General features: G+C 45.3%; 1 protein-coding gene across 1 annotated transcript in view; it reads right to left on the bottom strand.

The window, feature by feature from the left end:
• LOC135216779 (exocyst complex component 7-like) overlaps positions 1 to 23,380 on the bottom strand; it is a gene marked incomplete in the record, with an annotated part of 204,491 nt that overhangs the window by 41,717 nt on the left and 139,394 nt on the right. The window contains 1 exon segment of the mRNA XM_064252262.1: positions 11,100 to 11,211. Within this exon segment, the coding sequence (XP_064108332.1) occupies positions 11,100 to 11,211 (112 nt within the window).

The following is a 23,380-nucleotide window of genomic DNA, read 5'->3' as shown; positions in this document are numbered from 1 at the left end:
AAAAGCGTCGTAACCTCAGAACGTCGTAAGCCGGACCCGTCATAACCCGGGGACGCCTGTATATACTATATATATATATACAAATATATATATATATATATATATATATATATATATATATATATATATATATACTATACTATATACTATATATATATATATATATATATATATATATATATATATATATATATATATATATATATATATATATATACTATATACTATAATACTATATATATATATATATATATATATTATATATATATATATATATATATATATTCTTATAATGTAAGTCTTGTAATGCCCCGGGGAGCCCCAACAGAAGAGGCCCCAGAAGTAGCAGTAATTGATTGTTGTGTCTTCAAGGCATCTGAATAAGTTTTCCTTGCCAAAAATTTCTTGGCCTGTCCCACACTGATGTGTTCAGCAATAGATTTTAGTAATGCCTCTTGTTCTTTCTTGAACAAGAGGCATTTCTTATCACAGGCTCGATGTTCACCCTTTCAGTTTACACAAATTACCACTCCAGAACATTCCTTGTGCTCAGGCTGGCCACACGATTCACAAAGTTTATTCCTGGTACAAACATTAGAGTGACCAAAACCAAATCATTTAAAGCACTGGAGCACTCTCGGTCTATAAGGATGAACTTTCATAATTTCGCTGTCAAGAACAATTTAAGATGGCAAAAAAGAACTTACAAATGTTAAAATAAGCATCGACGAGTGGGGCACTTTGAAAACCTTCCAAACCACATCTGGACACATTTCCAAAATTTCCTCCTCGTCCATTTCATGTAAATCTTCATTGAAGATAACACTTTTCGGATAACTAAAATTATAGTGAGGTTTTACCTCTTTTATCATACCCTCAGGATCAAGCTTCAAATTTAGGAGCATTATCGATTGAACATCAGTCTTGGTATGAACTAAATAACTATTACGCCCAAAGCGAGTTACTTCTGGACTCCCAACATTGCCAATCTTCTGGCTTACCAACCTCTTCACTTTGAAGAGGTTGTCTCTCTCACCTTGTGTTGTAATAATTAACCACTTAGCTGGGTCTGGTGATCTGGAGGTTTTACTTATTTTACTAGGATCTTTTATTTCATTTGGTGGTTTATAAATGTCAAGATACCTAGGGACCTCTTCTGCCTCTACAAGTCCAACACTCAATGAATCTGACCTGAACTCTCTGTAGGCTCTGTGAGCTTCCAGTTCGTTGTTGAAAAATACCCAGAATTCAAAAAAACCATAATTTTTGCCAAGCCTATTCCATAATTCTTTTACTTTCCCAAATTTACAAAATTCATTAATAGCATTTCATAATTCCAGTCTAAAGGGACTGATTTCACATACAAAATGTTTGTAAAGAGGAGGTCCTTTGAAAAAGGCTCCAAGGTCACAATGGAGGAATTACCAGAATTTTCCTTGTCCTTATCCTTGCCTAAGTCATCAACAGAAGGTTTTAATGTCTCCATAAGACGCAGAATTGATGATTCGTCCAGGTAGCCCCCCACCCACCATGGAGCCACATTTAGAGGACAGTGTTATCCCATACAGGGCTGCCCTAGGGGTACCACCCAGATATACACCCCACCCTCAGTGCTTAAGGCGCCATGATGTCCATCAAGATCAGACCCAGCACTAAGAGCAGGGTTTGACATCTAAACTTTCCCCTCGCTCAAGCACATTAGGTACTCGAGTTCTACGGGTGAAGTGGCATGCCAACCATCCTCACCCTCCATAAAACCCGAGGAACAAGTCCAAATCATGTCCAACAGCAATACAAAAGGCATCAACATAAAATCCGTACCTTATAGGGGAGGAAGCAGAAGGATGAAAAGTTTTTTAGTAAAAGGAAAAGGGCTGACTTATTTAGTTGGATCAACAGCTGGGCACCAAGGCCCAGCGAGAAAGTACTTCCCACCAGGCATCAGGACCCAGCTGCTGAACCCTAAGCCCCCCGTCCTCGGCACGGCTTCAGCATCTGGGGGGTGCAGATCGTAGATGACCAAAACACTCAGAGAATGCTAGAAACTCTGAAGAATTTTAAGCACTCGGCGAAACAGCCCCCCTTCCCATTTTGTCAGACAATCATCAGTTGGTGGTCCTCCCAACTTCCGTTGAAACCGAGGATTGGGCAAGATCCTTCCTCAACGACAGGGACTTACATCCAGTAGGACCCGAAGGTCCCTCCAGGAACACAGTTCCCAATCTGGAATCCTACAGAGAACGCTCTGCAGGATCCCTCCCCTTCCCGTCGCAGGCATAGGAAGAGAGGGAATGGGGAGGAAGATTGGACGCTCTTGCTCGCCTTTCCAGCGGAACTAGCAGTCGGAGAAGCGAGTTACGAACAGCCATCACCGTGCGGTGATGGCCGCTCCGAGTCTAGGAAAACGTTACCATCTGGAAAAACGTTTTCCCGAGGAGGGTTACGAAACTCGTACTGTAGGCTAAACGTCTGCTGCCACCGTGACCATTGTCTGGGTGGGGCTGAGCGTGCACCTGAAAGGAGAGAGCCGATACCGTCCTCCGACGGGAGGACTGCAGGCGATCACCAACCCACAGTGGCGATTGAGCTGCAGGTCTGGACCAGCGGTCTTCTTGCGGAGAAGCGCTGGACCAAGGACGGAGCGTTGGACTCTTGCGTCAGGGGAGCTGCTACGAGCGCTCCTACCCTGCCTACCAGCAGAACTGGTAGGCTGGGAGGACAGCAGGCGATCACCAACCCTCAGTGGTGACTGAGCTGCAGGTCTGGACCAGCGGTCTCCTTACGGAGAAGCACTGGACTGAGGACGGTAGTGTCGGTCTCGTGCGTCAGGGGAGCTGCTACCAGTCGTGCGAGCCGTCCGGTCCCGGTGGGAGCGACGGTCGGGTGACTGGTAGTGTCCACTAACGCGGTGAGAGCGAGCACCGTCCTCTCGACGCGCCCAGGCAAGGCTGGACCAGGTCCAGGCAAGGCTGGACCCGGTGACCAGGGGGGACCTCTTCCCAGCCTCGCTACGTTAACGGTCTGGTGGGAACGTCACGTCAACCCTGGGTACCGGGCAATCACTGCGAGATCGATCTCCAGTCTGGCGAGAGTCACCTGAGTGACTCCTACCATCCTTCCGCTCCGTGCCTGGGTCCTGACATGGTAAGCGTACTCAGCAGTCTGGACCTTGGCTACATAGTCACCCTTAGGTAATCGTACACTCGGTGACACTCGCACGCGAGCGGCCAAGACGGTTCCTGGTCCGGAGGTGGAACCTCTGGAGCCAAGAGCAGAAATACCGGCGTAACCAGTACCCCTACAGTCCCCATCTTTTCTTCCCAGGGGAAGGAGAGACGGGCCCCTTTCCCAGAGGAACAGGAGGACCAGCGGAAGACCCACCTGTCTCAAATGAGCAAGACAGACCCTTAGAAGTCTCTGCAAGACTTCTTGGGGGGGGGGGGGGGGGTGGGGTTGGGGGGGGGGGGGGGGGGGCAAGGCCACCTTCTTCATCTTCGGCTGGGGGGCCTCGGAAGTTGAAGGGGAAGAGGCGGCAGAAGAAGACGACGACACCTTCCTCTTCTTCCTGGGCTTACTCTTCGCCAGTTTCCTCAGGACAACCGACAGGTCCTCCATCCAGGACGGAGTTGGGGCAGTTGCGGTAGCAGTATGGCCCAACTGCACCTATCCTGCACAGTCTCCATGCAGCTAGGTTGAGCAAGGGAAGGTTCTTGTGATAATGATGAAAATGAGGCTGTTTGAGAAGATCCTTCCTTTGTGGCAGGAGGATCGGAAGTTCGGACAGCAATTCCAAGAGATCCGGGAACCAAGGGCTCTGAGGTCAAAATGGAGCAATTAGGGTCATCTCCATATTCTTGCACCCTCTTAGCTTTATCAGTACTTGATGAATGAGGCTGAATGGAGGGAAGGCATATACATGTAGATTGTCCCACGGGTGGAGCATAGCGTCCATCCCACAAGACTTAGGGTCCGCTACCAGAGAGAAATATACCAGGAGACGATAGTTCAACCTTGTGGCAAACAGATCCACCGTGGCTGGCCACCTCTTTAACAGCGATTGGACTACCTCTTGTGCTAATGTCCATTCGCTTCCTCGGACTTCTTTCAAAAGGCTCAGCGCATCTGCTAGGACGTTGAGCTTTCCCGCAATGATCTGCGGAAGTAATGAGGTCTTGCAGCTTTCGTACCAAGATAAGGTTCTCTGCGTGATGATGTTCAGGGTTGACGACCTTGTACCTCCCTCTCTCTTTAGGTAAGCTAGTGCTGTAGAGTTGTCTGAAAAGAGTGCTACGACTTTCCCCTGGACTTGATCTCTGCAGCTTAAAAGAGCCTCCTCTCAGAAATTTATTGACTCCTCCCGATCCGAAACCCTCCAAAGGCCCTTAGCCTGAGCTTCCTCCAGGGTTGCGCCCCAACCCTGATTCAAGGCATCTGAATACAGATGGACGTCCAGAATTGGGAGGGCAAGACTTACGCCAGTGGTCAGATGAGCCTCTTCTGACCACCACCGAAGATCCTTAAGGCAGGAATCGTCCCAGATCTATCACTGCATTCTCTTCCCGAAAGTCCCTGCGATTCCTGAGACGTACCTGCAGAGAACGCATCTGGAGACAAGAGCCTGGAACTAAAAGGGACAGAGATGACATCTTTCCCAGAAGACTTCTCCATTCTTTTCCAAGTTGCGCTTTGTCCGAGAGGAAGAACTCGACTTTACTCACAATCGACTGGACTCGTTCTCGAGTCGGGAAAGCCTTCAAAAGAGGCGTCTGAATCTCCACGCCGAGATATGTAATAGGCTGAGAGGGGGAAGGGAGCTCTTTGTCATGGTGATACGAATCTCCAATGTCTCGCAGAGCTTTAGAAGTAAGTTCCTTGCTCTTGGAGCCTCCTCCCTGAAAGAGGCTTGAATTAGCCAATCGTCCAGGTACCTCCTCATGCGGAAGCCCCAACAATGCGTGATAGCAGAAACAGGAGCCATCACCCTCGTGAACACCTGGGGTGCTGTGGTCAGTCGGAAACAGAGGACTTTGAACTGGAAGGTTCCCAGTGGACCTGAGAAACGAAAGAATCTCCAAGATTCTGGATGTATTGGAACTTGGAGATGGAGATATGCATCCTTGAGGTCCACTGACACCATCCAGTCATGTTTTTGGACTGACCTCAGCACTGACTAAGTCGTTTCCATACGAAACTTTGTGGAAACGACGAAACAGTTCAGGCCCGAAAGATCTATGATGGGCCTCCAAAAACCGTCTGCCTTGGAGCTTACGAAGATTCAACTGTAAAAGCCCGAAGTGGGGGGAGCTAGTTCCAATGCTCCCCTGTCTCACAAAGAATGAATTTCCATCACCAAAGCCTTCCCCCGATGGATGACGGGGAATAGCTTGAAAGAACTACTGGGGAATTGGATGGTGGAGGGGCCAAATGGAAAGGGATCTTGTACCCCACTCTCAAGACCTCCACCACCTAACTCCACATCCCACTTCTCCCTCACACTGAGGGACCTGGGGCAACCCGAACGAACTGTAAGTAAAGTATGTAAGTAAGTAAGGGTAACAAACAATCTCTTACTGGTGTCAACGAGGGCAGTGTCTCCTATCTCCGAAAACCCTTCTTGCCAGAAGAGGGTTTGGAGGAAGCAGGAGGAGGTTTGGATGAAAACCTGATTTTCTTGGGAGACCTGGCTGGGGAAGATGAACCAGAGCGCTTACCTGGAGAGAGTGATTGCGCACCTTTAGGAGACCTAGTGCTCTGAGCAGCCACCCGAATAATGGCTTGCTGAGACTCAACTACTGACGTGGGGGAAACAAAATTCACCATGGATGATACATCCTCCTCCTTGAAGAGACTTTCACAGAGCCCCAGCGGAGCCCTGGGCAAAAGTCGCTTGTGAATATCTGGGAAATGAGGTGGGAGATGGCCCAGGTAAAGGTCCCTTCTCTTCTTGCCGACAAAGGTAGTACAACCAGCCGAGACGTTTGCATGATGAGCTAAGCCCATCGACACTGACGCGATGAGGTTATCGAACAAAACGGGATCCAAAGGAGTATACCCGTCCCATTTTAAGAAACCCATTAGGCCCAAGAGCATCCACATAGTATGCGACAGAGCTTCAGATTGATTCTTAAAGGTGTCTTCAAGTAGGGCTGCTTCTCTCACCAAAATACCAACAAGTCTGTTACCTGCAGGGCCCTTGGGAAGGAGTGCCTCCACCAATCCGTTAAGAGGTGCTCTGAAACCCGAAGAATGGTTACCCCCTACACCACACAATGGATTATGACTGGGAATAAGAGCAGAGTCCTGCCTACCTGCCCCACTAACGCAGCTAAATGAGAGTCCGCCTTCCTCAGGGCTTGTTCTACTCGCCCAAACCAAGGCAACTTGCATGATGGATGCAAAACCAGCGGTTTGGTTGAGAAAAGTTCTTCAAACATAGCTTGGCTAGGTTTAAAGGGTTCCTCATCAACTTTTGACTGAGAAAACAGAAGGTGAATGAGGTTTATCATTTTTCGATACTCGCTGACTCCCGTCATCGGACAGCCTGATACCGGAGGAGGAGGACCTTTGTCCTCGACAGAAAAATCTCTCTCTGCATCTTCCAAATACACCTGAGCAGAAGGAGAAGCAGAAGCAAGACTGACTCCCGGAATACCACCCTGACGAGACAGAGAACCTAACCTTCCCTGACCTACACCTAAAGGCTGAACATTGGGATACATCAAACCCGGATTTGAGCCAACCACAAAGATTTGTGCAAAATCAACACCTCTATCAAGAGATGTGGAAGCTACCGACAAACTCAAGACTTCTTGCGGAAGCAAAACAACGCTGGAGCTGCGCAGACCTAGCACTTCACGATCTTGATTCAACAACTTGGATTGAACCGAACTAATATTATTCAAGGGAGACCTTCCCCGATCATGTGAAGAGGACACATCCCCTGTGCAAACGTCCACTGCCACTGAACGCAAAACATCCGAATGTAACCGTCCTTGTTGAGCAACCATCGGACCCGACAAAGTCCGGAAACCTGAAAGACCTGCTACCAAACCTGACATCGAAATAACACCAGTACCTAATTCCAGCGGAATATCTCCTACCTTAGGAAGGATGGACGGAGAAAGGAAAGCAGAGAAAGATACACTGGGAACTACTCTCGGTCCAGTGATCGTGGAAGTGGTACAGGTAACCGAGGCACCTGCCGCAGCAACACTGAAACCAGCGGAAAATGAAGGGATACCAAAAGAAGTAACCTGTGAAGGCAAGGAAGACATCAACACCTCACCCGAACAGGAAAAACCTGCGGAACACGACACAGCTGCGTTAGAAGCAAAAGTACTTTCATAAGGGAAAACCAAAGGAGAAGGCATGATACCCCCCAGAGGCGGGGCTGCCGAAAGTTCTGAGAATGAAACAGAACCCCCTGAAACCGGGGGAAGAGAAACTGATGAACCCAGGGATATGGAAGGATTAGCAGCCATCCTTTTAAGGGAAAGAAAATAAACTGAATCCTTACCACCTTGAAAATCTACTAGATACATATCGTTACAGAATTAAGGGAAATTCTTAAGAAGATGGTCCTGAATATTACTGAAACCCAAAAGAAAACACTGCCTAACTAAAGACCTATAACCCTGTGAAAAGCCTAAGAGATCACCATTATAGTCAGCTAAATTGAATTGAGCAACGCTCGAGGAACCCTCAAAAGGCAAAGGTTCTGAAGTACTTCCAGACAGAAAGGGAACCTCTGAAGAGGAGGGGGCATTCCGAGTATCTACCGCTGATGGCACGGGCATTCAGAGTATCTACCGCTGATGGCACTAAGTCGAAGCTCCCTGAAGGAGGAAGGCTAGATTTTACCTTCAGCATAGTATTGGCCAGAAACAAACAGATCTCCGGATCCAATGGGGATCCTAACCTAGCAGGACTAAAGGATCTGAAGGCAATTGCCCTTGGAACTGTGCCTCGCCTAACTGATCCCTAACACTCTTAGTTGTTTGCGTCATTCCTATTTCTGATTTCATATTCAGACTTACATTTTCAGGGGAATAAGGGAATTCTGCTGCGGACACTGCCTGCTCCTCACTAGGAGGCATGGTAGTTCCTACCCTTTCGGTTTTTGGATTTCGATGGCCCCCGGCACCCGTCAGGGCTGGTTTTGGAATAGGCAGGGGAGCTGGAAGAGAGCACTTAGTATGTTGTTCCCTATTGCTAACTTTCATCTCGTCTTGCAACTTTGACATCAGCATATTAAATAACCCAGACATATTCGATGTCAACCTATCCTCCAACTTTTTACAATACTGACTCTATATCACTAGCTTCCTCTACCTTGGGTTTAGTCCCTGAAGCTACCCTACCTTTACTCTTTGAAGCAAGAGCTTTCCTATGCTTAATATAAGCCTGCATCTGATCTGTAGACCAGTCCCTACACTTGTCAGTCTACAACCTATATTGCATTGAATCTTCCTACATGAAATACATAAGGAATTTCGATTGTATTTGAGTGTACTCATCCTCCATTTGCAGGCAGTACAGGAGCAATGAGTTGCTGCATCTTCACTGGGATGGTCTGGAGGAGTCTTAGCCGGGGGAGGATCCTTTGAAATTCAGTAAATTTTACAGTCTGAGTCCACTATCATCAATCAAGCAGAGAAAAGCCAAGGTGAAATCCAAAACAAGCTAAAGGCATCAACAATCTTATCCAATAACACAGTAGGGGGTCGGGCTGTGACCAAAGGTTCACACGCTGCAAGATGCGTCTTGACAGGCGAGCGAACAAAAAGCGATTGACGTAAGTAGTCACTCTTGGCCAGTTGCTGGCGGCAGCGTTGCCAACCGTGGACAGGTGACTCGGTAACAATGTTTACCTGAAGCGTTGGCAATGCTGGCAGATAAAATTTTGCCTAAGTGTGGGTAATTTTGTGGGGTGTTGTTCAGGCTGGTCAGGTAACCAGGGCTAATTCAGGTGTTCATGTGGTGTATTGCAATATATATTTTAAAAATACATTTTATAACAAATGAACACAGTTTTACATGTAGAAAACAATGAGAAATATATATAAATGAATATGTACATAATGAAATGAATAATGAACATTTAAATCACTCTTACCTGTAAGGAAAACTTTTGTTAGTGTATGGAAGATGGAGAGAAGGAGGAGGAAAGGTTATTGCTTGGAAGGGGAATCTCCCTCCAGAAGGATTTCAGGTATCAAGGACCTATCTGGGGTTACTTCTCTTTGTTTTTTAATGGCAATATCTGGGGTTATTTCCCCTCTTCGGTTTCTACTGGCACTAGGACCAACTTAAGAGTCACTGGATCCCTATCACACAACAAAACTGTCCAGAGACATTTGTTTCTGGTGTCTCTTTAAAAATTTTCCAAAAGTGGAGCATGGCACTGTCATTAAAGATGTTGGACACACGGATTATATCATCTCTGTTGGGATGATAATTCTCCACAAAATCTTTTACATCACTCCAGTTTGCAAATATGTCCTTAATCACTGAAGTAGACACATTATGTATGCCCATTCGCTTTCTGAATTTTTCAAACCAGCCTCTGCTGGCCTTAAATTCAATAACAGCAGCACTTGTAGGCATTTTCTTACTGTGATTGGCATGCAACACCCTCCAACGCTTTACTACGAGTTCTTTCTTAAATGCTATAGTGCTTCTCACCATTTTTACAGAAGGGCTGGCACTTAGAACTTTCTTTGGCCCCATGATGGCTTAGTTAGTAGTTGCCCTTGAATAAAAAAGCACAAAAAACAACGAACACAAATGCAGAATGGGTCACAAGAGAACACAGGGTGCTTTGTTTGGGCGCTTGATACAGGGCCTAGTCACACGGTGGGCCCTGGAAGGAGCGTTTCCTAGTGTACAAAATCCAAGGAATTCGAGAAAACATATGAAGCGCGAGACAAAATTTTGTTGGAAAAAGTCTACGAAAACCAGGGCATTACTTTAAACATAAAAGCTTGAAAATCTAAAAATTACATATAAAATTTAACAAACACCTTTACAGGGTTTCTTGAGGATTCGCAAATGTTCGCGTTCGCGTCTGTGACAAATTTGCACATGATAATTAGGCTCCAATTAAAAGTTTGCATTATTGTAAATTTGAGCAACTCAAATCGCATACGACTGAGGTATTATTGTACATACAGGCAGTCTCCAGTTATCGGCAGGGGTTTGGTTCTCAGCAGGGTGCTGATAAATGAAAACTGCCATTAACCGAAACTTGGCGATTTATGGTGCATATGGCGCCATCATCCAGTTAATGGTACTGATAACCGGTTAATGGTATCTCTGTTAGGTTCATTATGGTGCCATAAGGCACTGATAATTGAAACTTGGTGTATTATGACACCATAAATCACTGATTTTATGGGGCTAGACAAGCATCATAAAACCGGATCACCATTAACAGAGTCACCCTGAAACCGGGGACTGCCTCTATATAGATCAGGAAAAAACACTGATAAACACCCTGGAAAATTGCTAAGCAATGTGAAGAAGTTTAATTCTTATTGTGCATATATGGATAATTTTGTACTCTATTCACAGTCAGCCAAATGAAAATACTTTCCAAGTTCTTTAATATGTAGTAGGATTTGAGGGCAAAAGAGTTATAAAAAAAAAAATGGTAATTACCTACTAAGGATCCCGTAGTAAAGAAAGGAGCCAGAAAATTCTGAAATGGTATGTTAAGTGCTGCGGGCCCCCAAATGTGCCACCTGTAGTACCCACATGCAGTGTTAGACAACCATACCACTTCAGTGTTACCCAAAGACCACTGAGTGGGGAAATTTGAGAAAATGAAAGTGGGCACATAACAGATTGATGTTTTACAGTTGGACAACTTCAAATTCTAAACTAAACTCAAATTCATTTAGTATCCAAATTTTCTACATATTACACTTATATAAAGTATTATGAAAATGCTAAAAATTTGTGCCCAGTTTTCAACTAGTGTTTGAAGAGTGCAAATTTTTAGCAGGTACAGTACTAGAACATACCTACAGAAAAGTCGCATACCTCATTTACATATAAAATTCCTTAGCAATGATAATTTTTTTTCTAGATGAACTTACTGCAAACTTGTCCTTGATAAGCTGACGATCCCTGTCCCTCAATTTTCCTGCTTGAATTACAGATAGGGGAACATCTTCATGATTCACTAAATAGTGAAGAACTCTACTCCAGCTGTGAAAAAGAACACAGACATGTATAAAAATGCATCTAATAAAAACACAGTAAAAGAGTATGTTCTTAAGCAGTCATAGTTTAAGGCATGGGAGCCCCTACCAAGGACTGTATCGAAGTTGAAACAGTTGAAATCAAAGGAGAAAAAAGTGCATTTTTAGGCAGAAAGTACTGATAGATTTACCAATTAAAGGAGAGGCTTTAAAAATCAAGATAAGACAGCATGGCATCTGAGGGAAATTAATTACTCTTAGCATATGTGGTGGCCCATGGAGTGTGATATGACTGTTCAAGAACAGGGACAGTTGCTAGTTTACTAGAAGGATCAAAATAGTAACAACAGATCACTTTACATTGGACAAAATGAGGAAGTAGTGAATAAACTGATCAATTACCACATTACAATACTGGCTAGAAATTGAAACAGTACTCAAAATGTGTAAAATCTCTCTCTCTCTTTTATATATATATATATATATATATATATATATATATATATATATCTATATATATATATATAAATATATATATATATATATATATATATATATATATATATATATATATATATATATATATATATATATATATATATATATATATATATATATATATATAGTATATATATATATATATATATTATATATATATATATATATATATATATTATATATATATATATATATATATATGATATATATTATATAATAATATATATATATATTATATATCATATATATTATATATATATATTATATATATATTATTGATCAAATTGCTGCTTTATAAAAGATCACTGTTCGAGCATAGGTAATAACTATCCTGTGATCTCCTAATCATCTTTCCCTGTCACACAGCACACCTGTAAATTTAATAAATATATATATATATATTAGATTATAATATATATATATATATATATATATATATATATATATAATATATATATATATATATATATTAAATTTACAGGTGTGCTGGTGTGACAGGGAAAGATGATTAGGAGATCACAGGATAGTTATTACCTATGCTCGAACAGTGATCTTTTATAAGCAGCAATTTATCATTATGAATTGAGTCCAAGGACTTAGCCAGAGGAAGTTCATAATTCTTCATTCAGCAAGATATCTTTATGGAAGCTCACAGATCTTTGTCCCTGACAGCTTACCATCATCATCTTAAAGAGCAGCAATTGAGGTATCATGCAGAAGTCATGCCAGTTAATATCACAGACCTAGTTGAGGATCTCCATGAAGGAAGTGTTGTCTTGTAGTATCTACAAATCTTTCATGATGTACTTATGTGAGTCCTTGAAAATTAAAACACTCTCCTTAGATAAATCAAATATGTATGGGTCACTTAGGGGCCTGAAGAGTACCAGATGAATAAGTGTGTACAGAGTTCTGGGAGGCAAGATTCATGAAAAGGCTGCTCTCATCAACTATATTAACAAGGAGGAGATAGCAATGGCCACTGCATGACAAGACAAGGAAAATTCAGAAGAACCCCTACCTGTGGCACTGGATGCATAACCTTTACATGCCCATCTCTAAAGTAAAGGAACATGTCCACAAATTAACACCTCCACCACAAACACAAACACACACTAGACAAGTCTTAGACAAAAAGTGTTGGCCTCTACCTGAAAGGCATTTCAAATATGGTTCTCATACAAGGACGAGCTGAAGGAGCTATAGAACTTAACTCATAAGCCCACTAAAATAAGCTGTGGTGTGAATTAATTCATTATATTTCTCCCCCAAAACAACAGTCAAGGGAATAGATACAAATTATAACAGTGTTACCATGACCTACGAGTTTAATTCATTCCGTGGCTGAGCTCTAGCTCATTTTGCTCGCACATCAAATCAATTTTCCCTTTTTAATATACTTAAAACGCCCTTAATCCATTCCAATCCTCAAAATGCCACCCCATATTTTGATGTTTCATGTTATTAAATAAGGAAAATACATTTCTTAATAACAAATAGTATTTTATACAAATATAATAGAAAGAGTATGTAAAGATATACTGTAATAAGGTTTATACAGTGTAAAGGTAGTGTTCAAGTTACGATAATTTGTCTTATGATAACCGGATTTTACGACAGCCTACAGGAGCAAGAGACCAAATTACAATAACCTAACTTTATCCCATCATCTAGTTAAAATTAGTTCAAAAACAGCAAAAGAGAATTATGAGAGTATTGTTTCTGAACACCTGAACGAGAAAAACTTTTTTTGCTAAGTACAACCGAATTGGATAACAACATCTGTTTGCCTTGTATTTCAACCATCGTACAATAGTAAACAATTACCATAGTTATGTTATAAGTGACGTTATGTAGAATAGGACCAAGATATTTCAATGTAAAAACTTCATCCACTAAAGATCAAAGATCAACAAGGAAATATACTGTGAAATTTAAACCAAGTTGTAGCTGAAGCTGAGAAAACTGTTCAAGCTGTTAATGACTTATCATGCGTTGGCAATAAGAATAAAACTCCCATAAACTTATGCCATCAAACACAACCGTCGATAAAATTGAGAGAAAATTATTTTATAATCAAAACTACTGGGCTTGAAAGAACAAATTTTACTGTTGTTTTCACGCTGATAAAAGGTAAATAACGTAAAGCTATTTCTGGGCTCAGCCTGTGTCGCTCCGTGAAATGTCCCTTTAGCACACATTTCTAAGGTATAAATATTGCTATGATACCAGAGAAAAAAGCTAATGTGGAAATGCCAGAGTATGTATTCTGGCTCGCTCACCTTTATTAAAGGTGTCGGTAAGGTTTCTGGGGCAAGTGAAACCACTACCAGAGGTCCTTTGCCATTTAGATTCATCCTTCTTCAATATGCCTCCTAAGGAGCCGATCTAAGGCCCACTACCCGCTACCGTTAGGGCTAGCGCCTCTGACGTTATTCCTTTTGATAGCACAACCCACACCACAAGTGTTTTTCTTCTCTGTGTTGTGTTTTCTCGCTGGAATTCTTTCACAACCGTCATGGAACGTCAAGCTGTTGCTGCATCCAAGTTAAGTACTGCTATTAATGGTTGACACTATTTAGGGGCTGCCCTTGGCACGTTTAACCGAATTATTTAGGTTTTTATAAGACGGCGTCCCATGCGGCGCCGTCCCCGCCATACTCGGCTCACTCCCTCGTGTTACCTTGTTTCGTGTCCCATTCGGTCCCCCATACCTTTTGGGCTCGATTCTTTGTTTAGCAGTACCTTCCTTTGATTTTCACTGATGCATTTATTGACGTTTTTGTTATTTTATCCACACGGGGGATGTTGTCCGAGCCCGCTCTCAGCTCGTAGCCTATGTCGTTACCTTTCAGCCCAGATGTTCGTGCATGCATGTATCTTTTAGCTCTCAGGTTACCTCTTCGTTAGGCGCCCTTACCGAAGGACCCTGGTTCTTCTCCCTTGTCCTCGAGCCACCCTGGCCGCCTGCTCCGCGTCTTTTCGTCACGGCATATAGGCTAGCTGCTCGGAGTTGCCAGGGTTGACCATCCTTCTCGGTTGGCTCTGCCCAGCTTCTCCAGGACATTACTCTTTCTCTCCCATCTCACTTTTCTTCCTTTCCCCCTGTGTTAGGATAGGATGTTTATTTTATATGTTACATGTTCATTGAGACGGCTTCGGTTGGCCTATAGGCCTCCTTCGATCACCTGGCCTTTCTCACAGCGTGGATGTTCACCCGGCTGAGAGAGTTCCAGGCGACCGCGTATGAGCCACCCCGCGTCGACCCTTCCAGTCCCTCTTCCCCCACCTTGGGGAAGGTACGCTTGCTCACGTTGTCTCAGGCAGCCGATCCGAGCAACCCTCCCCATCCCCCCCCCCCCCCTCGAGTTGGAAAGGGGAGGTGGCTGGAGGGCTCTCGACGAGCTGGCCAGCTTCTCTGCTGCTCTCCCCAGAAGAGTAGAGGGGAGCCTTGCTCGGCCGAGCCTTGGTTGGCCACCAGGCTCGGTGGAGCTCGGTTCTCTTCGGCTCTCAGGTCGAGTTTCCCTATCATTAGTCACCATCTCCTTCCCGCTCCGGCGGATACAGGACCTCCACGTAGCCAGGCCCGCCTTGGGTTGGTGAATTATTGTGGAGGCTCCAGCCTCCCTTAAAGGGTACGCTTGTTGCATGCATGTTCTTTTACATATAATGACATCCATTACCTTTAGTTTAAGTTTATTGGCGGAGTCCCCCAACCCCGCCAGGGATCATCTCCCAACTTATTCTAGTTTTAAGTGCCTCTACGGCGGAGTTGTCAAACTCCGCCGTTTAACTTTCTTCCTGGTCTCCCCCTGCTCCTCACCCGGTGTTTGTTCGGACTACTCCTTGCTCCAGCGTATGGAATAGGTGGTTATCCTGATTCAGTGATTACATTGATCTCCGGCATCGCCGGAAACACACTGTTTCAAGCTGTTCTACCGATCCTGTCAGATGCCTCACCACAATACACGGCCAAAGAACAGGTAGAGACTGGACCATGTTACTTATTAACACCGGAGCACCCTGGCGTCATGGCATATCACAACCACGGACCTAGTCCGCAAGGTTAGTGGTGATACTCATGTATCATTTCACTTGCAGGTCACCCATTGTATGGAGTCTGGCTGCAATGCTGTCCTTCAAGACCCCTGTGGGCACGAGGTCTGCCGGACCCACTCCACCTGCGCGATCCGCCTCAACGAGTCCCTGGTATGGCACCATGAGAGTTGCTTCATATGCTACGAGCTCATAGACCAAGTCTCCTCTGAGGTAGGTGGCGTTTCGGAGTCTACACAGTAATGCAATGAGTACCAATGAAATTTATATCAATTTGATATGTCCGTAAGATAAGTTACAGTTTAACCTAGGTTAGTCTTAAGTGTTAACGCTAACCCTCTTTTCAGGGCGCCCAAGCGGTCCGGGAGACTGCTCTAGCCACCCTGAAGGCCTGGGTTGGTGGGTTTGGCCGTAACGTTACCAAGAGCCAACCCTACATCCTCTCCAAGGAGATGGCCACTCTCATCTTCCCCGGCGGGAAGAGCACGTCATACGTGGACCCCGAAGTGGCAGCTCCCCTGATCGCTTCCATCCAAGAGGACGTCGCTCAGCCCCCAGAGGAGGCTTCTACGCAGGAAGTCGCGCAGGAAGTAGCTGCCCTAGATCTGGACCTCGAGCCTATGGCTGTTGAAGGCATGAGTACAGGTAAGAATGTTTGTGAGGTAGGTACTGTAGGGGCTCAAGGGCTTTCCTTGAGTCCATCTAGAGCTTCTTCCCCTTCGACTTCAACCTCTTTCCAGGGATTCACCGGGGGACATCAGTTGGTCAGGCCGAAGTCCACCTTGGCGATCCCTAAAGTCAAAGGCAAGCGAGACTTTAAAACGCTGCAGAAGTCCCTGTCTAAGAAGTCAGGTACCAGCCTTGCCCGTAAGCTTCCCGCTCACCATCCCAGAGCTGACAAGGCTAAACTGGCTTCCTATTCTAAAGGGTCGAGGACCAAGTCTTCTAAGGAGAGGGCTCAGCCCTCTTATTCCGACCCTGAGGCGTCCACCTCAAAAGGAGCCAGACCCAAGACTCCTAGGGAGAAGATAGAACCTTCCTCCTTTGACCCTGACGTTTTCTCTGCAAATATTTCGGCAAATATTATGCAGCAGATGGGCAGCATGGTCGGGAACTTGGTGCAATCCAAGTTCCAGGAAATGTTTGTCCAGTTGTCCTCCTCCTTAGAGGCGTCAGGGCAGTCTATCCAAGCTATCTCGGATAGACTGGTTACCCAGGAGAACCTTATTGCAGGTCTCCGGGAGAATGCACTGACAGGACTTCCACAGTCCGGCCTGGCAGGTCAGAGCTTGCTAATGCCGGACTCGTCTACCCTTCCTCCCTTTACGCCGAACAACCCATGGAGGGTTGCTTTGTATGCTCCTTTCATGGACGGCATGCTCACGATTGAGGGCTGCAGAACTCGAAGGTTTGAGGACTTCAAGTTCTATCCGCAAGGATTACAGCCCCCTTTCATAGGCTATGTCCCCCTTACGGAGGCAGCTATGAGGAGGGAAGACAAGGTCCCAAAAGAAACAGTAATTCTTTCCCGGGACCAGGCCCAGCAGGCATGGTTGCGTAACCTGGAGGAGTGGCAATGCACTAATACCAGGGTTACAGCATTCAAGAGCCCGTTCACAATCTTCACCGTAGACGAAGAAACGCCCATCCCGTTCACGTCTAAGGTGGCAGAATTGACATTGCAGGCAGCAATGAAGGACGAGCCCATGCCCCAGCTCCGAGAGACAGAACCGACTTCCCTCCTGCTCCCAGGAACTGATGATTACTGGGTAGATCTTCCGGCCACCTTTTCTGTAGGTAAGCTAAAGCTGGACTGTGCCATCACACTATTTAGCGAGAGATTACCCAGGCTGTCGTAGAACCTCATTCAAACTGAGTATGACGCCAGGATGAGGCTTTGCAGGTCCCTCAACTCGCTAGTTATGACAGAAGTATCGGCTCTAATCTACGGAGAAGAACCGTTATTCAAGATCATCGCCAAGTCACTATTGTACTCAATGCAATGTGACTTGTATGATTTCTTCATAGCTAGACGAAATTGCAGGAAACATGTGCTGGCGGAGGCCACGATCCGCCACGAGCCCAACAAGCTTTTAGCCTCATCCATATGGGGCTCTGACCTCTTCCCGGCCTTGGTAGTGAACGAAGTTCACTGCGAGGCGGTCAGGTTCAACCAGAGGCCTAAGGGTTCGCTGGGGACTCGTCTCCAAATGTTAACCAGAGTCCTCCGGATAAAATCCCAAGTCAAAGAAGAAGCCTAGGAAGTTTCAGCCCTTCCAGGCCCCTCAACAACAGACTCTGGTACAGGCGGTTCCGGTATCTCAAGTACCGCAACCTTCAACCTCGAAGGCGCAGCCACAACAGCAGTTTGTGCTGCTGACACAATCGCTGCAACAGGCACAGGCTTTAGCCTCCTATACTGTCTCCCCTGCATACAACCCGGTGTTTGAAAACCAGTCATTTCAAGCCTTCAACAGGTTTGGCAGGGGTAGCAGAGCTAGAGGTGCCTTCCGTCAACGAGGCGGCGGAAGAGCCACCAACCGAGGCAAGGGTTCCCAAGGAGGACGTGGTGCACGCCCTTCCTCAAACCAGTGAGAATCCCCAGGTAGGAGGGAGGCTGTTCCTCTTTCGTCACCGTTGGAGGTTCAGCAAGTGGGCCCAAAGCATTGTGTCCAAAGGTCTAGGATGGAGTTGGCTCAAAGGTCCCCCTCCATCCAACACCTTTTATCAGGAACCAACAGTGGAATTGGTAGAGTATTCTCAAGAACTCCTTCAAAAAGGAGTAGTGTCAAGAGTCAAGCATTTAAAATTTCAAGGTCGCTTGTTCAGCGTGCCAAAGAAAGACTCAAACAAGCGAAGAATAATTCTAGACTTGTCACGTCTGAACTTATTCATTCACTGAGACAAGTTCCGGATGCTGACCGTTTTGCAGGTGTGGACTTTACTTCCCCGTGGGGCCGTCACCACCTCTATAGATCTTACAGATGCCTACTATCATGTTCCAGTAGCAAGGCACTTCCGTCCGTTTCTAGGCTTCAGACTAGGAAAACAGGCCTACTCCTTCAAAGTAATGCCATTCGGGCTCAACATAGCCCCCAGGGTATTTACAAAATTGGCGGAGACAGTTGTTCAAGAACTAAAGTCTCAAGGAATAATGCTAGTAGCTTATCTGGACGATTGGCTCGTGTGGGCCACAAGCATCGAAGCATGTCGCAAAGCAACGGTCAAAGTAATTCGGTTTCTGGAATATTTAGGCTTCCAGATAAACAGAACCAAGTCCTGGCTAAAACCATTTCCAGTGGCTAGGGATTCAATGGGACTTGAACTCCCACACTCTATCAATTCTGCCGTTGAAAAGGAGAGAAATAGCCAAAGCAATTAGACAATTTCTCAAGTGCAAACAGACATCCCGGAGGAACCAAGAAAGTATCTTGGGTTCTCTCCAATTCGCTTCACTAACGAACGTTCTTCTGAAAGCCAGACTAAAGGACATAAACCGGGTTTGGCGATCAAGAGCAAACAAGAGATCCCGGGACAAACTAACACCTATCCCAGCAATCTTACGGAGAAGACTCCGCCCGTGGACAGAGATCAAGAATTTGTCGAAGACATTTCCGCTCCAATTCCCTCCGCCGGCCTTAGTGATCCACACAGATGCATCACTAAGCGGCTGGGGCGGTTACTCACAGTACAAAAAGGTACAGGGAACCTGGTCCCTACCATTCCGCCAGCTTCATATCAATGTACTGGAAGCTATGGCAGTGTTCCTCACCCTGAAAAAGCTTCATCCAGTCAAGAAATCTCATATCAAGCTGGTGCTGGACAGTGCAGTGGTAGTACACTGCATCAACAGGGGAGGCTCCAAGTCGAGCCACGTGAACCATGTCATGATAGCTATATTTTCACTAGCAGACAGGAACAAATGGCACCTGTCAGCCACTCATCTAGCGGGGGTAAGAAACGTGGTAGCGGATGCACTATCACGTTCAGTTCCGCTGGAGTCGGAGTGGTTCCTGGACAAGGAGTCATTCAGTTGGGTCTGTCAACTAGTACCGGGGCTTCAGGTAGATCTCTTCGCCACGGAGTCGAACCACAAACTCCCTTGTTATGTGGCCCCCAACCTGGACCCTCTGGCTTATGTCACGGACGCTATGGCTATAGATTGGAATTTCTGGAAGAAGATTTACCTCTTTCCTCCAGTGAATCTTCTCTTGAAAGTCCTGAACAAACTCAGGACGTTCAAAGGCCACATTGCTCTAATAGCCCCCAATTGGCCCAAGAGCAATTGGTTCCCACTTCTACTGGAATTGGGACTCCGACCTCAACGGATTCCCAATCCCAAACTATCACAACTAGTACAAACGCGGACTGTGTTCGCTTCCTCAGGAATTCAGAAAGCCTTAACTTTATGGACTTCATGAAGTTTACAGCACAGAGGGATGCTAATATCGATCCCCAGAACATCTTGTTCTTAGAATCTGATTAACGAGAATCGACCTTGCGTCAATACGATTCAGCTGTTAAAAAACTAGCTGTATTCCTGAGGGACTCTAATGCACAAACCATGACCAAGAATCTGGCCATATCCTTTTTCAGGACACTATTTGAGAAAGGTTTAGCAGCTAGTACTATTACTACTACTAAGTCTGCTCTTAAGATCTTCCAGTTTGGATTCAAAATAGATCTAACAGATTCATATTTTTCATCTATCCCCAAGGCTTGCGCTAGACTCAGACCATCCGAGAGGCCCAAGTCTGTGTCATGGTTCTTAAATGATGTCCTTAAATTGGCCTCGGACACTAATAATGACTCATGTAACTATATAGCTCTCTTAAGGAAAACATTATTCCTAATAAGTTTGGCCTCAGGAGCCAGAATTTCCAAACTGTCAGCTCTATCTAGAGAATCAGATCATATAGAGTTTCTCCCTTCAGAAGAAGTGTTACTTTCTCCAGATCGCCAATTTCTAGCTAAGAATGAGGACCCACTGGATAGATGGACCCCATGGAAAATTGTCCCACTTCCACAGGACCCGTCCTTATGTCCAGTTACTTCACTAAAAGCATATCTAAGTAGAACTACCCTGATATCTTCAGGCCCTCTGTTCATTAGAGAAAAGGGAGGCACCATTTCCTTAAAAGGAATTAGGCAACAGATTTTATACTTTATAAAACAGGCCAACCCGCAGTCCTTCCCACGGGTACATGATGTTAGGGCAGTAGCTACCTCTATTAATTATTTTCAACACATGAATTTTGATGATCTGAAGAAGTACACAGGCTGGAAATCTCCGACAGTATTCAAACGCCATTATCTTAAGTCCTTAGAAGCCCTTAAATTTCCAGCAGTGGCAGCCGGAAACACAGTTTCCCCTGACACTGCTTAATTTAGTAGTAAGTAGTTTTATCCTATGTCTCTCCTTACATCTCTCTTTCCTACCTGCCTCGCTAGCATTCTTGCCGTAGCTCAATCGTCAATGTAGTCGTACTGTACCTTGGATGCCACATATTGTATATACTTGTGATAATTTCCATATGTTTGATATCTGGGACTAGTCCCAGTTTTGCATTTAATCTTACTATATGCTTATGAATAACTGTTATGTTTTTGCATATTGGATTAGTGTTAAGGTTCAAATTGCTCTGTTGTTACTTGTTCTGTAACCTGTGTGCTTCCTCTTTCCAAGCTTGTATGGGCATTTCTCTGGTACTATTTCACGGAGCGACACAGGCTGAGCCCAGAAAAGGGATTTTGACGAAGGAAAAATCTATTTCTGGGCAAGGACCTGTGTCGCCCATTGAAATCAAACCCCCCTTTCCCTTTTGAATTACCCACCCACCCCCCACCTCCCCCCCCCCCCCCCTTTTTTTCTTGGTATAAGCTTGGGTGCTATCTGCAGGAATGACGTCAGAGGCGCTAGCCATAACGGTAGCGGGTAGTGGGCCTTAGATCGGCTCCTCTGTAGAGGAGGGATATTGAAGAAGGATGAATCTAAATGGCAAAGGATCTCTGGTAGTGGTTTCACTCACCCCAGAAACCATACCGACACCTTTAATAAAGATGAGCGAGCCAGAACACTCTGGCATTTCCATATTAGCTTTTTTCTCTGGTATCATAGCAATTTCTGGGCTCAGCTCGTGTCGGCCTATGAAAGGATCCTTAATATCATTCTTTCTAGGTAAAATTAATCTAAAATTACCAGAGAAAAACAAAATTAAGAAAATGTCAGTAAAACTGACTCGCTCACTCTTAAAAAGAAGTGTCGGTATGGTAATAGGGGCGAGTGGGAATCACTACCACGAGACATTCACCAATTAGAACTTCCAATCAGAATCCCCTTAAGAGAGAGCTGATACCAACGGGCGATGCAGCCGCTACTACTACTACTAGAGGACGCCACGGACAGCAGCGCCCCTAGCGGACATCCTTAATTATTAGCGCTAGCGTCAAGACGCATTATTTTTCTGTGCTGTGCTAATTTCGGGATTATCCTATTCTTCAACATGGAACGCTCTGCAATTGCAACGGCTAAGTTAAGTAACTCATAAGTAATGTTTTACCACATTTTTATCTTCCGGGTACCAGTATTTTCCTCATAATAGGTCATATACGGTTTCCCGGTTGTCTCGTGGTGGCGCCATGCTGCCTCGTTAAGAATTCCCGGTCCTCCATACTGGGACTTCTTATACTTATGGGCTTACTATGTTACGTTCATTGTTCTTTACATCGAGTTTTAGCTAGTTTAGCCCCCCTACCATCTCTCTTAGTTTGGTATGTAGGGCTATTATTTTTATTCCTGCCCAGCATCCCGGCTCTTGCTCTTCATCGGCTATCGCTGGCTCCGAGTAGGCTTCTGTTTCTTGGAACAGTCTGCCTCCTCCTGGGCTTCTTTCTCTTTTTACCTAAAAGTGTCTTTCCATCTTTTCGATGTATATTATATTATTTAGGGTTTAGTTAGGCTAGCCTAGGTGCATGTTCCTTGTTTTGGTACAGCCTGGTTCACGTGGCCCTTCCACGGTTGTGTTGCTCGCGGCCTAGGCCACTTGGGTCACGTGTTCCATCGCACCTTACCCTGCCCCTGCCCTCCCTACCTGGTATAGGGAGGGGCTGGGGGACCCCTTGGTTGTCATGACAACCTCAGTCGCCTTCTCTCTCCCTCTCTGAGGTGGCCAGGGGTTCCTCCCAGCGGGGGGTATAGGGCGACCACTCATGAGGTACCGGGTCTCCGAGCGGGTAGTCGGTGAGGCGGGGAGGAGTAGGCCATCCCCCCCCTCCCTCTCTCCCGCCGTGTTACGCCGAGACCTTCCTCCCCCCTCCCCAGTTGCTCAGCCACCTTCCCTCGCTATAACGAAAGGAGCCTTCCGTCGCAGCCGGGGCACCTTTGGTTATAGATTACTGGCTCCGCCAGCGGGCGGGGTGGGCACTACTAGTGGTCGGTTGCTTGCCTACTATATCCTTACATCTCTCCCCCGCTACCGGAAGGGAGCTTGCTTCTTACCCGCGCACTCTTCTAGTAGACGGGTGGGGAAAGGTTTGTTATTATTGTTATTTTAAGGATATACCCTAATTTTACGATGAATTGTTTAATTTTATTATTTATATATCTACCATCCCCGCCATTT

This window comes from Macrobrachium nipponense, chromosome 6 (genome assembly GCF_015104395.2).
Source record: "Macrobrachium nipponense isolate FS-2020 chromosome 6, ASM1510439v2, whole genome shotgun sequence".
NCBI lineage: Eukaryota > Metazoa > Arthropoda > Malacostraca > Decapoda > Palaemonidae > Macrobrachium > Macrobrachium nipponense.
Note: the sequence above shows the minus strand (reverse complement) of the source record. Positions and strands in the feature narration are given on the sequence as shown.